This window comes from Artemia sp. Qi Xiang Cuo, chromosome 4, assembly GCF_049724085.1.
Source record: "Artemia sp. Qi Xiang Cuo chromosome 4, ASM4972408v1, whole genome shotgun sequence".
NCBI lineage: Eukaryota > Metazoa > Arthropoda > Branchiopoda > Anostraca > Artemiidae > Artemia > Artemia sp. Qi Xiang Cuo.
The window spans coordinates 89,052,007-89,070,103 of NC_142797.1; the positions used below are offsets into that span (position 1 = coordinate 89,052,007).

Below are 18,097 nucleotides of genomic sequence, written 5' to 3' on the forward strand. Positions count from 1 at the left end.
AGGAACTACTTGGAACATAAAATAGGAAACTAATGTTACTACTCTTTTCGTTTAATGTTTCTTTCAGTAAAGTGGTACCTCTGTACTGTTGCCAGAATGATTTTTATTTGCTTTGATTTTGATGTAGCTCTTTAATTTTAATCGAAAACAACATATTTTCTAAAATTTAATTTATGTTATTTTTATTAGCATACGCATAGCTACCCTAAATATAACGGGGGGCACCAGCCCTCCAAACTTGCCTCTTTAAGTTATAATTAAACTTATGCACAACAGTGCTTGAAGAAAAGAGCTAGTTAGTGCATTTGCTCTTTGAAACAGAGTTAACTGTACAAAATAAACTATGGTCTCTATAAAACGTGCGTAAAAAAAAAAATAAAAAAAAAAAAAAAAAAAAAAAATTAGCCTGTTGCAGAACCTTAAGGGACTTGGACAATTTTCTGCAATTATCAATTTTTCTGTATAAAGTATCCTTATATCTGAATGGTTTATTTTGAATAACGATATACAAAAGAGGAATACCCAGCAATGCCACAGAAGTACCCAACCGGTGCCTCATAAAGATTAAGATATGTGCAAATAAGATGCTGCAAATACCCCAAAATACATTTTTTATGGGATTGTTTTTTTATTATTGTAAAAATGAGTGGGGGTCAATACCCTTCATTTTGCATATAGAGTAGAAGAGGGCCTTCTGCTCTTTACTCAATAGTTTTGCTTGTGCTATGCTGGCAACTTTGATAATTAATTGGTAAGTAGCTTTGGTAATTAATCGGTAAGCAGTTTTGTTAATCAAAATAAAAATATCTCTTTGGTAATGGCTATTGTGTTATTTAACTATTGTCTTTCAAAATTTCAACTGAAAATTTGGCTGTTTCTACTTCTACTGAAAACTAAAAATTTTTAAAGTAAGTGAAATTAAACGAGTTCGTTCATTCTCCAAGTATTACTGTTTTTTTTCAAAATTCAAATTAAACTTTAGCATTAAAAGCAGGGGACATAAAGGAATGGCAACTAGCCTTATAGTTACGATAGATTATGTTCTTCTTAAGTTTATCGTTGCTATGTACTATCTTATGGGAAAAAAAGATTATCATTAAGTTTAATCCAACAATCATTTTTCATATTATCAGAGAGCGCTCTTTAAAAAAAATAGGTGGTACATTTTTCCATTGCTTCCAGTCAAGGGTGTATCCAAGATTTTGTTTGAGGGTGGTACATTTTTCGAGAGGGGTTAAAAAAAGGCGTTTACGAGACGCGTCAAAAATCTGTTTATTTTTACTTTTGTTACTTTTTCTGAGTGTCAGATTCTTTTAGGGGGGTCAAACATGGTACCCTCCCCCTGGATAGAGCTTGCTTCCAGCAATCTCGTAGTATGTATATTTGCTTGTTTCGCTGTCATTATTAATGTCAAATTTTTTTTCAATATGCTGAAAATTAATTTTAAGCGTTCTTAGTTTACCTTGTATGATCGATGTATTAATTCTATAGACTACTATTGCAGCATGGTCGTTGTATTAGCATGTATTGAGACTTATAATTGTTGTAAAGTTGTGGTTGTCAACAAGAGGCCCTATTGCATAAGGAATTGGACTCTATTCTTTAAAATTAATGATTCAATGCACCCAAAATAGACAAAGTAAGAATTTTGTCAAAAAACCAACGTCCATCATCACTATGCTCGGACGAGCACTGTAGAGAAATTTATAGTTACAGTCTCTACAGTGAAACTTATGGAAAAAAGAACAAAAAAAAGACAAAAACGTAAGCTCAAGCTGAAGAAACTGGACCATCAAATGAGACAAGATCAAGAGAACGATCTGAGAAACTTAAATGTATGGGTGGTAATGATCATTATCACTAGGCACTGAAAAAATGTCTTAAGCAATGATAAACGAAAATAAACATAAAAGAAATATTTAGTTAGAACAATCGCAAAAATGACAATTAGAACAAGTAAAAAACGAAAGTGAATAATTAAAAGAAAGAAACTTAACTTTAATTGAAGAAAGAAACTTAAATGTATGGGTGGTAATGATCATTATCACTAGGCACTGAAAAAATGTCTTAAGCAATGATAAACGAAAATAAACATAAAAGAAATATTTAGTTAGAACAATAGCAAAACTGACAATTAGAACAAGTAAAAAACGAAATTGAAGAATTAAACGAAAGAAACTTAACTTTAATTGAAGAAAGAAACTTAAATGTATGGGTGGTAATGATCATTATCACTAGGCACTGAAAAAATGTCTTAAGCAATGATAAACGAAAATAAACATAAAAGAAATATTTAGGTAGAACATTAGCAAAACTGAAAATTAGAACAAGTCAAAAACGAAATTGAAGAATATAAAAATATGTAGTTAAAAGATAAGGGGCAACGAGAATCACGATGACTTAAAAATGAGAAATTTATAGTTAAATTTCTCTACAGTGCGGACGAGGAATAAAAGTGGAGCTCCTCGCCTTGTTTCAAGTGCTTTCTCAGTTCATGTTCTAATTTTGAGTTGTTTACAGAGTGTCTAAGGTCTGGATTAAGCTAATCAACTGTTTGTTATTTTTTAAACTTGTTATTACTTTAATAAGTAGAGTTGCAACAAAGAGTCAAACTTACAGTAAAGAGCGAGGTGTAGTAGACGATGGGGAAACCACTTTAATGTATTGAATAATGTCTTCTTGTTTTAAGTTTTAATGTGGCTCATTACTTTAAGTTGAAAAAACATGTTTTAAACAATTGAATTTCTGATCGTTTTTCAAATAATGCAGGGAAATACACAAAATGGTGTGCACAATTTTGAAAACCTTGTGGCATAGATAATCTATCAAGAAGTAATGAATATATTATTTTTTCATTATTTTGAAAATGCAAATTAACATTTTGTTCTTGAATTTCCCAATTTCCCATGTGCGTTTCGTTGTTGTTTTTTTTCTTTTTTTTTAAAACTTAAGGAGGGTAATATATTTGTGAAATATAATGTGATATATTTTTTATTATATGTAGATAGTTTGACTACATAAATTGCTTTTAAAATATTCAAACATGACTTGGTTAATTTTCTGAAGCTGGCATCGTAACATAGTTGAAAATTGGTTAAGGTCAGACCAAATAAGTAAATTTTGGGGAAACGGCAGTAAGCTTTAGACTAACTAAATAAATTTTGAAAAAAAAACTTTATTTTCCAATATACTTAACCCCCAGCCCCTTAATTTCCCATGCATTTTGCCATGTATCACTCTCCCTTTATCTGATCACCCATAAATTTAATCAATGATGGAAAAATCATGAAACAGAAATATACACGGGGAATATATAATTCATGCCATATGTTTCCACACAAAGGAGGAGAGGCGAAGTAAAATATAGAAAAAGTGCCTTCAAAATTTTAAATTTTTTTTACATGCTATTTAGTAAGAACTATTTTCTTAACATGTCTCCTTCACAAAAGCTCCAATTCTCGGCTAATATCATTGATTTTTACTGCAGAATAATATCAATATAGAAAAAAAGATGAAAATATAAATATACCCTTAGTTATTACCGTGCCTATTAATGGAAAATTATGTTTTGAAGTAATGCTGAATCAGGCATAAATAAAGCTATTCTTTTGTTATCACACTGATTATTTCCTATTTGGTATCTTGGTTCAGAATCACCGCGATGTCCAAGGTATAGCTGTATCATTGAACCCAGCCCATGCCCATGCCTTGTTATTTATATGACATAAATTAGATACAAACTAAAGGAATATACCACTTTAATTTCCAACTTCTTTTTTTCAAATATAATAGGCCTGATATTTGCTAGCCTGATATACGTATATTTATTATTTCTTATATTATGCGAGATTACCCCTCATCAATACCTCTCTTTTCATGCGAAAGTTCTTTAGTACTTTTAAACAGCTTCTTATTCTAGTTAAATGGCCCTTGTGTTTCAGGTTTCGTTTTTAAAGAATCAGGACAAAAAATCAGACTTTAGCATAAAGAGCAAGGTATTAAGCAGGGGGCAAGCCCTTAATATACGAAATAATTTATGTTCCTTTTAAGCTTTTATGTTGCTCCTTGCTTTCAGTTGAAAAACTTATTTTCTTTTATTTAATTTCTGATCGTTTTCAAATAAAAACGGGAAATCATGCTTCCCTCCATGTAATATTTCCTCGTCCACAAAAGATTCTCCAAAGTAAAACTCATCTCATGTAGAATACCCCTCACCCACCAATCTGGAAAATAACCCCCAAACAATTCGATCCTTGCTGAAAATCCTCTGGGAAATTGCTCGAGTTTGTTTTCAATTATGTCGGCAATCTCGCTCATTGGGAAGCTTTTCTTGGAATTGCCACCACCCTAAGTGTATTATTCTATGTCAAATTCAAGTCATAGCTCTTCATTTTTGCCGAAAAAAAAACCGAAAATAACGGGTTTTGAACCAGTAACCTCTCAATTTTAAGGGGCGATTGTGTCCACGTGCAGTAAGCATACAATTCAACTTTGATAATAAATGGATTCAGAAATAAACGGGTTTTAAAAGGAATGACGTACATTTATTGGGGCACTGTTTCCATGTCTTTCTGTTATGGGTCGTTACTTCGCGGATTTATTTCCGGGTTACCGATTCTGAATTTTTTTCCAGAAAATAAAAAGCAAAGAGATTAATTAATCTAGTGGCAAGAATCTGTAACATTTTAGCAGGAATCTAACATTTAGCGAACTCTTATAGGTGACTAGTTGTCATCAAGAATTTGTGGTTTGACTAGTGATAAGGGAGCAAGAATTGGTTGAAGTTTTCAAATGAATGTATTGAAGCAAATTTTCTTATGCAAAATGCCTTGTATCTTGACGGAGGAAAATAAAAAGAATGAATCAGAGGTGATTTTAAATAGATTGGTAATTTTACAAAACTAGGTTATTTTGATTGACAAACATTTTATACGTGGGGAGGGTTTTTCTGAGAGGGAACCGTCTGAGGAGGGAATTAGCTGACACGCTAAATACTTGAGCAGCTAAAAGAAACTTTCATTACAAACCTAATTCAAAACTTGATTTTTTATTTGGTTTGCCTACTTTTTGGAAAATGAAATATGATTGAAAAATAGACTGAAAAGGGGTGGGGGGGGAGAAATCAACTGAAATTTAAATATATAAACAACTAAAAAAATGTAAGTTTTTGAGAAAGTTTGATGAAAACCCTATAAATTCATTCAGGTTAGACAGTTGATACTTTTAAATGCGAGGAACATTTAAACATTAATGCTGAAATAAATTTTCATAGAAGCAAGGCTGTATCCAGACCTCCCCAAAATTTTGTCCGACTGGTAAATATACAACAAAATTGTATATAATCCAATTTTTGATGGGTGTTTTTTGTATCCCCCCCCCCTAAAAGAACCAGCAGATACTGCCTTGCTTAGAAGTCATACAAGCAATTTTATTTGCCCCTCGATCAGTTGCATAATTTTGTTGAATTCTGGAGGGAGGGGGGGGGCAAAGTTGGAGCCACTTTTCCCAAATCAGTAAAAACTGAAAAATGTTCCATATATTACCATAAAGGCAAATATATATTAAAGAAAACTGACCAGTTTCTCTGGATACCTAAATTATGCAGGCTTATCTTAGTTTTGACAAGATTGTTTGCGGAAACTCAATTTTAGCTGGCGGGGGGGGACTGCAAACTGAGGTCTGGGATGGGAAATTGGATCTGCAGGGAGAAGTTGTCCCCCCCTATCTCATAGCAAATTACGCCCCTGCCCTAGATCCGTTAAGAAATGGCTCGCAGATTGTGATAATATGTGGTACTTGTAAGCACCACAATGACTTTCAGAGCCATGACTAAGTCCTGGGCTGGATTTTCTTCTTTCGTGACAGTAGCAATTGTATTACTTACGAAATCGCGCATCTTTTTATATATGAAGGGGTTAGAAAACTCATACACATGGGGCTTTCCTTTTATCTTTAAGTCCAAACTGACCTTGCATATAAAAGGAAATTTTTGTTAATTTTGAAGAAAATCCTACCATGGTTTTAGCATAATCTAGACAGGAAAATTTCAATGACAAGGCCAGCTAAGAAACGTAAATTTATATCCACTACATAGTAATAACATCCCCCGAACGAGTGAGGAAAACCTCTCTGGAGCCTCCCTCTTGTTGTCCGGCCGCAAGGACGGAGTTCATCGACAAGGTGTAGGATTCTTCGTATCATCAACTGCCAAAAAATCTCTCATCTCCTTCACCCCAGTCTCAGAAAGAATAGCCATCTTACGACTAAAGGGAGCTGCCAAGAATATCTCTGTCGTCCAAGTCTATGCCCCAGACTCCACCAGAAGGGAGGAAGAATGCGATGACTTCTATTTCACACTACAAAGCGTCATTGACCAAATTTATAAGAAAGACGTACTGATTGTCATGAGGGACTTTAACGCTATAGTAGATATGGATAATACCGGTCGATCCGATGTAATGGGGACTTTTGGTCACGAAAAACTCAATGCGAGAGGGGAACGATTGCTCGACTTCTGCCGAGAAAACCAGTTATTCTTAACGAACACAATTTTCAAACAACGTCATCGACGTAAAGTGACCTGGAGATCCCCAGACGGTAAAACCGAGAACATGATTGATTATATCCTGATATCGAAGCACTGGAAGTCTTCCGTACTAGACACAGTAGCATTACCGGGAGCAGACTTTGACTCTGACCACACTCTCCTGATGTCAAGGTTCAAGCTAAGAATGAGAAAATTGCAAAAAGCAACAAAAATCCCAAGATTCCGGCTGGATCTGCTGCGGGATCCCGCAAAAAGGCAGACCTACACTTCCACTCTATCTGAAAAATTCCGAGAGATCCTGGAAAATCATTCTCCCTTGACCACCGCTAATGAGATAGACTCCCTGACCGAGCAGGCTGCATCAGCAATCATAGATACCGCGAATGACGTCCTTGGAAGAAAAACTCCAAATAAAAAACAATGGATCACAGATGAGATCATTGCGCTATGCGAGGATAAGCGACTTTTTTGCAATAAATCCGACCGTCACAGTTGGGATACTTACAAGCTCCTCGAGAGAAGAGTAGAGCGAGAGATCAGAAAGGCACTACGTAACCACCTGCGGAAGAAATGCGAAGACTGCGAAGTACTGTCCAAGAAGGAGAATAGCGGAGCAGTTTTCAGAATGGTACGCGAGTTAAGCCGGAAAAAAGAGCCGCAAAAATCAGTGATCCTGGACAAAGACGGAAATGAGATCTAAGATTCAAAGATGAAACTTGAAAGATGGAAAGAATACATTAACGATAAACTGAATCCCCCAGTAATTGCGGATCCTAAAATACTAACCCGCTTCCCCATACCCGACCAAGAACTCAGACCACCACCCCTACTCATATCAGAAACCGAGTCAGCAATCAAGTCGCTCAAACAAGGAAAAGCCCCTGGCCCAAACGGAGTCACCGCTGAACTCATTAACGTTGGATCGGATGATGTTACTGATCTGTACCATGCCATTGTGTCTGCGGTGTGGAAAACCGGCCACGTACCCCGTCAGTGGTGCAAGGCTCCCATTGTACCCATTCACAAAAAGGGGTCAAAGGAAGAGTGCGGAAACTACCGTCCGATCAGCCTCACGAGCCATCAGTCACGTTTCCTGACAAAAGTCCTACTCCGACGCATACAAGCCACAACTGCCTTTGCCGTTGGAGAATATCAGGCCGGCTTCTGCCCTGGAAGATCAACAATCGATCAGATATTTGTCGTTCGGCAACTCATGGAACGACACATCAAATTCAACCAAGAACTCTACCAACTATTCGTTGATTTCCGTCAGGCATTTGATATGATATGGCACGAAGGACTATGGCATATCCTTCTTTACTACGGCATCCCTTATGAGATAGTCCAAATAATCAAGAGTCTGTAAGACCAGTTCCGAGGCCAAGTAATAACCGTTGATGGGTTGTCAGAAGAGTTTACAACTTTTTCAGGAGTACTCCAGGGTTGCATCTTATCACCACATCTCTTCAACCTATTTCTAAATGCCGTTCTGTCAATGATGCAGTCGGAATATGGCGCAACAATAGGAGGGGTGCTAATAGAGAATCTTGCCTACGCTGATGATATTGATGAGCTAGCTAACTCTACACAAGAATTGCAGGCACAAGCTGATAAACTCTACGATACCACAAAGCCGTACGGGATGGAGATAAATGCCAGCAAGACCAAAGTCATGGTAACAACAAGATGTGAACTAGAAAACCCGCCCAGTATCACCATAAGCGGGAGGCAGGTTGAAACGGTTGACCACATCCTCTACCTTGGTAGCCTACTCTCCTCAGATAATTGCCATAGCTCTGACGTGAAACGTCGACTTGCACTTGCTAGCTTTAGCTTCCGAAGACTAGCCAACCTCTGGAAAAGTAACCACCTATCCAACAAACTCAAAATAAGCCTATTCAACAGTTTAGTAATCCCCATAGTTATTTATGGATGTGAAACATGGACTCTGAAAACCGAAGACGAAATAAAACTTCTAGATTTTGAGGTGAGATGCCGCCGTCGCATTTCTAGAATCAAATACACTGACCGAATCACAAATGTGGAAGTACGTCAAAGGCTCCAGTCCATTGAACCCATACTCAGTAAACTCAAGAAACAGCAACTGCGCAGGTTCAGCCACATCAAGTGAATGAAGTCGAGCCGCCTTCCGAAAATCGCCCTTGAAGGATCCCTCCATGGCCTTCGTCCACGAGGCAGACCACGAAAACGATGGATGGAGAACTTCCACTTCGACAACGTCAAGATAGCCCTGTTATCACGTATTGCACCAGATAGAGCAATGTACTGAGCCCTTACGCATGTGCTAGCAAGAGGAGTCGCCTCAAAACGTCCCACGAGGATGGCCGGGACCTAAGTAAGTAAGTAGTAAGAACAAATGCATTCGTTTTCAGCATTTAAGACATTTTTTTGTCCGTGCAGTACATAAACACTACTGCTGAAATATATTACCTTTGAAGCCATGTATGCAGTTTTGTTTACCGTTCATGGGGGAAGGGACATTGCTATGAAGGGGGCACCAGGTTTCCCAGCATTATTTAAAAAAAATTATCAGAAATTAAATTTAAAAAAACAAGTTTTTCAACTAAAATTATGGAGCAACATCAAAACTTAAAACGAACAGAAATTATTACGTTTATGATTGGGTTCGCCCCCTAGTCAATACCTCGCTCTTTAAGCTAAAGTTTTTTTTAGTACTTTCATAAGAGCTATTTATTCTAATTAACGGCCTTTGTGATTAAGGGGTCATTTTAAAAGAACTGGAACAAAATTAGAACTTTACCGTGAAGAGCGAGGTATTGACTAGGGGGTGAACCCCATAATATGCGTATTGAAAATATATGATATATTTTTGGCACTGAAAGGATATTTCACTTCCAAAACCGCCGTATCACCAGACAAAAAAGTGACTATTCCATCAGGACTGGCTGCAAAATATCCGTATTTAATATGAACAAAAAGTCCTGAAGGATACACTTTGCAGTCCATCTTTTTCACAAAAGCCGATATAGCGATTTGTTCGTACATTTGACCATGTTCCATTGCTTTTGTCTGGCGGTTTTGGGATAAAGCAGTTGGCGCACTAACGGTGCAACTGTCTTTGTCCGTCTTTTACAAATTATTCCAGCCACTGACGCAGTTATCCTATTTTTTCTGTATTCTAGCCATCTGTTGTCAATACCATTTATCTGAAGTCGTGTTGCTTCTTCTATTTCATGAATTTCTAAGTCAGTACACTGAACAGGGTTCAGAAAATCACTGTTTGCATCCTCAAGAGAGTCAGGATCTAAATCTGGAATACATTCATTCGGGCCGTAGTTTTTGTCGGGTTTCGAAACTTTCTTCGTAAATGGTTTTGCAAACAGACGTCTATTAGCTTTCCACGTCTGCTTGTTTATGGCCCTTCTGTCCCGCTGCTCAGGAAGTCGCTTCAACAAACGGCTTGGTGTAGATCCTAAACTTCTGCGAAAAATATGCAAACGGGCAGAATGTCCCTTAGAATATTTTATGCCCGCAGCGGTAACACGCGTTGTGTATCGGGTTCTTTTTGTCACAATTATGTTTTTTTCCCCTATAAGCTTAGCAACTATGCCCATAAAATACTCTGCAAGGTTGCTAGTACTGTTTCTGATGAGAAATCGAGCTCTTCTAGTTAAAGTGTCAAAGGCTGAATACACATGACTAAGGAAAATATTGCTTGGGGCACCTTCTTGGCTGAATTCAACAATTTTTCCTGCCATTTTGCAGCATTCTGGACATTGTCTATGATCACCACGAAAGAAATCCAGTGGTATCGCTTTCAGCTCATTTACAAGGTCTTTGCACCCTTTCCCGTCTTTGGTTGTGCGTGCAATTGGGTTTCTTGCAATGCCGCACATTTTCTTGATTTTTAAATCACTAAGAAGCCTCCTGTATTCGGGGTTTTCATTCTGCTTCATGTAAACCCTATTTTTTAGGCTCTTACATGCATGGTTGGCACACTCGATTTTTTCGATATATCTACCGTACGGTACTTTGGCTGTAGGCTCTGCATGGGTGCTAGAGTCACCATCAGCGATAAATCTTACATATTTTAAAGAGTGCATAGTTGGAGCGATTTGAAATGCCTCCACTAAAATATCAGATTCCATACCTGTGCTTGGTCCCTGCCAGTTCATAAAATACGTAGGGTCTGGAAGCAAAGTGTTTTCATTCCTTCGATGCTTCATACAAATGCAACAGTATTTATTTCTAATCCCAACATGTAGAAGCTTTTTTTTTAATAAAAACCAATGACGACTCCACAACCAAACAACGCAGAATACCTATTGCCATAGCTTCTAGTGCACTACCCACCATCAACTATAACACAAGTCTCCACTGAACCATGCATTTCGGTTTTTTCGCCTGCTTTAATAGCCATTCTGCGCTCAATCTTGCCATTGTTCAGTAAATATTGATGAAGTGTTTTTTCCAAGTTCTCATCAATGTCCATTTCATATTTTGTAAAAAGTTTTTGTGACATACAGTTTAAACCAACTGTAGAAAAAAGCTCCTGAATTTGGGCATGACTCATACCAGTGTTTATTGCACCAACTACTACTTCTTTGTTAACGTTTATTGTCTCTGTGCTGACTTTTCGTCTTTCGGCTACTCTTTCTGTAGTAAAATTGGTTCTTTTTTGCTTTTTTTCAGTCTGTTTTTCTTCTGGCTGTAAATCTGATTCCAAACTATGTGATTGGCGAGATGGTTTCGATGTCTTTTTCGGTGCTGGTGGCATTTCAGTGTGTAAAGTAACCTCTTCACTCACGATTCACATTTGAAAATGAAACGCGAACGTAATCCAGCCCTGAACTCTCTTTCGAACATCATATTTGCGATAAGTTGTATGTCTTGGCACCTGAAAGAAAACACTGGCTAAGAATTTGACATTGGGGGGGGATTAATGGGATGAGATTAAATTTGTCACAGCAGTAAAAACGGAAATGAGTATAGGCGTCCCCCCCCCGAAAAATACCCCTCCCTCCATGAAACACCCCCCAAAATTAATACCCCCACCCCTTGTTGGTTGGTTTGCAATACATTTCGACTTATAAAAAAAGGACTAGAAATTTCTTTGAACCTCTAAAATGGGGTTCTCTATTTATTTTGTAGTTACGGAGGGAAGGATGATTTTAATGCCAAAATATCCCAAGTCTCATTTAGCCTTCAGATAAATACAGAATTAGTTCTAAGAAAGAGATTAGAGGGTAAAATTTGATATATAATCCCCAGGGCCACAACCACGACTTTGGGGAGGGATGGGGGTACAGAAAACTTTAAAATGCCCTTGAAACCTTAAAAATTTTAGAAGGGTGCACCCTTTAAGGCATCTTCCTCTATCTAACTACAAAACAATCAGAGAACCTCATTGTAGAGATTTAGAGCCTTTATATGCAAATGTTTGGAATTGCAAAGTAACAAGGAATTCACATAAGACATTAAAATTTTTTTAGACCTTAAAAGTACTTCGGCTAACAAGGGTGGGAGGGAGGGAGATGTGAAATTAATATTTAATCCCTCTTGATTTCTGGGAATATTTCTGCTCTAAGCTGTTATTATGAAATTAAAGAGTAACATTAAACCCCAAAATTAGCAGATTCTATTCTGTATAGGAAGGGTGGCTGCCCCTTCCTCATCTGCACGTCTACATCATGGTTACAGAAACTTCGGAATGTGCCACTTACTTCAGAAATTGAGAATTCTAGTATTTTTTTATATAAGTAAAAAGTGAGACCAACAAGCCGAGGGTGGATGGGGTATTTTCCGATAGGGGGGGGGGGGGGTAAACGCCGGCTCTCTAAAAACACCTTTGCACGAAAATGACAAAAAAAGGAAAATGAAATTAAGAAAAAAAGGTGATAAAAAAAGAAAATAAAATTGCAAGAAAAATGTAATCAAAGATTCAAGGCAAATAGGGGCCAAATACATCAGCAAAAAGTTCTGTCAGTTTCTTGGATATATTTACCTATAGGAGGCGAGAGGGGGAGAAATCAGTCCCCCTATTTCAGCAGCCTAGAGAGAGACTATACAAATTTATAATAATAATGGGATTTATGGGTGGAGGGTTAAAATAGAAAAGATACATATCTAGGAGTTCCAAGTTACGATAAGGAGTTTTGAATATGCTATGCGGAAGTAAATAGGACGACAGAAAATTTTATTGGCGATTATGAAAATTTAACCAAAAACGGTAAGTGGGGGGCATGGAATTAGCAGATACCTCTCAAGGCATCTAATCAACATTTTGAGCTACATGTTTTGCGCTCTCTCTGTGATGCTGTACTTTATGTATGGGGAAAATTTTTATGGGGGGTTTTCAGTGGGGGATGGATTTCCTCTGGGGAGGGAGATTTTCCAGGGAGGAATAACACCAGCCCCAAATTTCCTCCCTAGACTGTTTTTCTAAAAACATTCTTACAACTTTGGTTTCTATAGGCTATGGTTCGCTCTTTAGTGCGATTAAATAAAAAAAACAAGTTTTTTAAACTGAAAGTAAGGAGCGACATTAAAACTTAAAACGAACAGAAATTATTCCGTATATGAAAGGGGATGTGCCCTCCTCAACGCCTCGCTCTTCACGCTAAAGTTTGACTTTCTCACAACTCTTTTTTTTAAACAATAAAAACTTTAGCGTAAAGAGAGAGGCGTTGAGAAGGGCACAGCCCATTTCATATACGGAATAATTTCTGTTCGTTTTAAGTTTTAATGTCACTCCTTACTTTCAGTTTAAAAACCTTGTTTTTTTTATTTAATTTCTGATGCTTTTTTAGTTAATGCAGTTTTTATTTTGGCTTGCCGGCATTAAATAAGTAAACAAAATTTGCATAAAAAATTTACTTTTCTTTTGCTGAATGGCTGTCTCTAAATTTCGTTCTGACGTAATTTACAAATTAACTTACGTAACGAACTTCTATATTCGTATATTTTTCTTCTGGCAAAAAATACACAGTTGCAGATTTTTGCAGATATGAGCTTGAAACCTATGTTATAGGGTTTCCTGATACGCTGAATTTGACGGTGTGATTTTCATTAAAATTCTTTCACTTTTGGGGGATGTTTCCCCCCCCCCCTCTTTAAAAAATCAGGGAAATTTTCTCAGGCTCGTAGCCGTGGATGAGTAATACTAAACTTAATAAAATTCATATATTTAGAATCAGCATTATAAGCCCATTCTTTTGATACATTTATTGACATCAAGTTCCGTTTTTAAAAGTTTCGATTACTATTGAGCCGTATCGCTTGTTTTTTTTATTGTTTTTTTTTATTACGTATATGTTATTACGTATATGATGGGGTTCTCCCCTTAGTCAATACCACGCTCTTTACGTTAAAAGTTTAAAAAAAAATTTAATACACAAACCCCTTAATCACAAAGGCCTTTTAATTATAATACATAGATCTTTTTAAACCGCAAAAAAAAACTGTAGCTTAAAGTGCGTGGTATTGACTTGGGGGACAACCCCCTCATATACGTAATAATTTCTGTTCATTTTAAGTTCTAATGTTGCTTCTTACTTTCAGTTGAAAAAACTGTTTTTTTTTTATTTAATTTCTGATCGTTTTTTAAATAATGCTTGGAAATCTGGCGTCCCCTTCATAGAAATGTCCCTTGCCCCAAAGAAACATCCTCCATGGAAAGTTTCTCCCAAGCCACTCCCTCCTCCCGCTTCCCCCCCACCCGAAAAAAATTCTTCCTGAAAATGTATGCATACTTCCCAATAAACGATAAAATATGTAAGCAATGGGCAAAGTTCATAACTTGCAGCCCTTCCCCTGGGAACTGTGGGGGATTAAGTCATTGTAAAAGACATATTTATTAGACTTTCGACTATGTTGAACAAAATGGTTATCTCAAAATTTTAATTGGGTGACTTTGAAAAAAAAAAATGAGCGTGGGAGGGGGCCTAGTTGCCCTCCATTTTTTTTGGTCACTTAAAAAGGGCACTAGAACTATTAATTTACGTTCCATTGAGTCCTCTTATAACATTCTAGCACTACTGGGTCAATACAATTGCCCCTGGGGAAAAAAAAACAAATAACCACGCACCCGTGATCTTTCTTCTGGCAAAAAATGCAAAACTCCATAGTTTTGTAGATAGGAACCTGAAACCTCTACAGCAGAGTTCTCTGATACGCTAAATATGATGGTGTGATTTTAAATAAGGTTCTATGACTTTTAGGGGGTCTTTCCCCCTTTATTAGAAAATCAGCCATATTTTCACAGGCGCGTAACTTTTGAGGGGTAATATTAAACTCAATGAAACCTATATATGTGAAATCAGAATTAAAATCTGATTCTTTTGATGTATCTATTGGTACCAAAATTCCGTTTTTTAGAGTTTCGGTTACCATTGAGCCGGGTCGCTCCTTACTTACAGTTTGTTACCATTAACTGTTTGATGCAGCTATCGCTGCTGCCATGATCAATAAAAAAATAAACTAGTGAATTTAAATAGAAAGTGAAAACCTTAAGCAGTCTAGGAAAATAGATCATGACGAAATTTTTGAATCCAAAGGATTTTCCTTTTTTGACCAAATGAGAAAACTGTTCAATGGTATTATTCTAATCCTAAGAACTAACTGATAACCTTTTGGGAAAAAATAAGAAAATTTGCAATTACTATCATAATTCTGATTGGATGAATGGATGGATTTTGAGAGTAATGAATACAAGTATATTCGTATTTTGTCCCTCTGATCCAAGTTGCAGCTGCAGGCTGGATACAAAATTCTATCTTTTAGAAGAAAGATAGAACTTACACAGTAGAATTTTTGTATCAGATGTTTTTAAAGACAATCGGCAAAGCAAACGCTTTGTGATCACCATCTGGGTAGGCCTATATAGTTTTTTTTTTATTTCACAAAAAACTTGAAGTTAAGCATTAATAAAGCTTAGCGTAAAGAGCGGTACTTTTAAAAGGTTGGTAGTTCCCCACATATTCAGGATAATTTTGTTCCATCTGCGATTAGAAAAGGTTCAGACTTGGATTATAGGGAGCAGGGACTGATAAAAAAAAAGCTTCAAGTTTTTAGACAAGTAAAAGGAACAATGGATAAGATTATGGCTAACGACCAGATCAAGAACCTCTTTGGTAGCCATTTAAACATTTGCCTCTCAATTGCTTGAACTATCTGTCTTGGCTTTTCTCTGTCTACAATTAGCCATGTCTTGATGCAACCATATGCAACCTACTGCAAAATACTTGATAACTTTAATTCAAGCAGAAAGTCTTGTTCCTAAATTTTAAGGTCGATAGATTGAGCTTTTGGTTTCAAAATTGGCACTGCACTTTTTAATGCGATTTTTGGGTCCTTGCAATCATCCCTGGCTTCAAATGGTAGGAATTGCGGTACATAGTCGATATTGTATTTTGCTTACGGAAACCAAGAAGTATTACATGGATCCTTTGGTTTCGTACGGATAACTATCCCTTTGTCAAGATGCATCTTGGTCACCCTTAGTTAAAACATGCGAATATCTCAAATGGTAGCCTCTAGAGCATTTCACATACTGGGATTCCACCTAAAAATCAAGCAAATTTATTGCAGCAAATCAAGGCATCCGTGAGTCCAAGTCTTTATTTATGTATTTTACCCTGACACACATCAAACTTAAATCCAACAATGAATAAATAAAAAAAAGTAAATTGCACACATATGCAGGGGCACCAATTTTTGAAAACATCGGAAAGGGTGAGAACTCCTTGTTTAATAAGAAAATAAGATACCCACATACGTTTTTTTTCAAGATTTAAGAGAATTTTTGGTAGGCTACTTGTATGGAATAGCCGTGACCACTCAAGTGGTTCATCCATTGACACATTGTAGAACCGTTTTTTTTTTTTCGCTGGTTTCTTTCATCTAAACATGAGACAAGACAAAGAGAAGTGAAAGAATCGATGGGAAATATATAATTTGGGCAATATATTTGCACCTAAGGGGGGAGAGGTGTTGGTAAAGTATTTGGACAGTGTTAAGTTAGAAAACAATTCTTACTTCATAATATGGAAAATAATTGTACCTAACACATTATGCTTGCAGACCCGTTATGCTCAACCCCCCCCCCCCCCTAATAAGCAAATATATAGCCCAAATTTGTTTCTAAAGTATTATATTTTTATCATACTTAGGTATATTTCATTTGGATTGAGCATCAGTGAAACAGGTTCTACTTAGATGAAGAATATTATGTCAGGGTTCAGGGGCGGGTTCAGGTATTTTTGGGAGAGCGCAAAATAGATTGATCCGAAGAAAATTTTTCAGGGGGGGGGGCAAAATTGGTTGATCCGATAAACTTGTGTTATGAGCAAGTTTAATTAATACAAACTTAAATTAATTAAGTAAATTTCACTAATTTAGACTACGCTAGGGGGGCACGCACCCCCCTCGCCCCCCTGGATCCGTCACTGTCAGGGTTATATCGTACAAGTACCGAATTTTTTTCTTTTTTTCTCAGTAAAAATACTAAAAAACAGTAGTTTCAAATCTAGTACGGAAAATACCCCTAAAATGGCACTCCAGCACAAGCGTTAAATTGGTACTTGTTAAGAAAGCGGTATGTACAAGAGAAGTGAAGTATCGTTAATGCTAATGAAATTAAACAAAATAGGATGAAAATATAATAGTTCAGAAACAAATTTGGGCTATATATTTGCACATTAGGGGTGGGGTGGTAAAGCATAGAATATATGAAATACGTAACCTATGTTTATACAGCATCCAGGCATTACTCTATAAAATGCCTGTCTGTTCTCGCAATACAATTCTCTTGTGCTTACCGCTTTCTTGATAAGTACCGTTAATTTATTCTGAACCTCTACAGTTCTTTGTTGTTTTTTTTTTTTTTTGGGGGGGGGGTAATGTAACCACTTTGGGGTTAGGCTGAGAAACCATATTATTTTTCTGTAAAATTAAAAATTCGTACTTACATATGTTTGATTACAAGATCTTCGTAGCTCTTCATAAAATAAGGCACATTGACTATCCAACGAGCAGTCTTCAAGATTTCAGATGTTAAATTGCGGCCAGTTGTAATTGTTTTTAGTCTCGGTGGTTCTATTATGCTTTCCTCTTGCACAGATACTTCCTCCAAGTCCAGCAAATACTTTGGAAGTCTTGGTCTTCCACATCTCATGTATGTCTTTTTTAACTTTTCCCTGCCCTTTTGCACATTAATTAAATTAAGTCCTATTTATTGCGCTTTTTTCCCATAGCTCAAAAAGTTTTTCAATCTCTTGAATAGAACTTACTCAATTCTTGATATATTTCGATTGGTTTTGAACAACGGCATACAGTGGATACGGCATGTTTATCTAAGTTTAGTGGTATCATGCACAAGACACGGCGCCTGTTAATTGAAACACTGACCCGAAAATTAAACAACCCTTGTTCAACGTGAGGGCTCCGTAACTCCAAATCGGTTGCAGCGGAAAAAAACAAAGGATAAAAAAGGTCTTTAATTGCATAAAATCAACATAAGCTATCTGAACAAATAGTTCGGCTTAAAAATATTTACAAGCTAGTATGAAT

At 36.7% G+C, this 18,097-nt stretch overlaps 1 protein-coding gene across 1 annotated transcript in view; it reads left to right on the plus strand.

Moving 5' to 3' along the window:
- LOC148953605 (uncharacterized) overlaps positions 1-7,247 on the plus strand; it is a 30,350-nt gene extending 23,103 nt beyond the window's left edge. Inside the window, exon 2 of the mRNA XM_089088027.1 lies at positions 6,095-7,247. Within this exon, the coding sequence (XP_088944153.1) occupies positions 6,095-7,247 (1,153 nt within the window). The remainder of the gene's footprint in view (positions 1-6,094) is intronic.
- Positions 7,248-18,097: the final 10,850 nt, after the last annotated feature.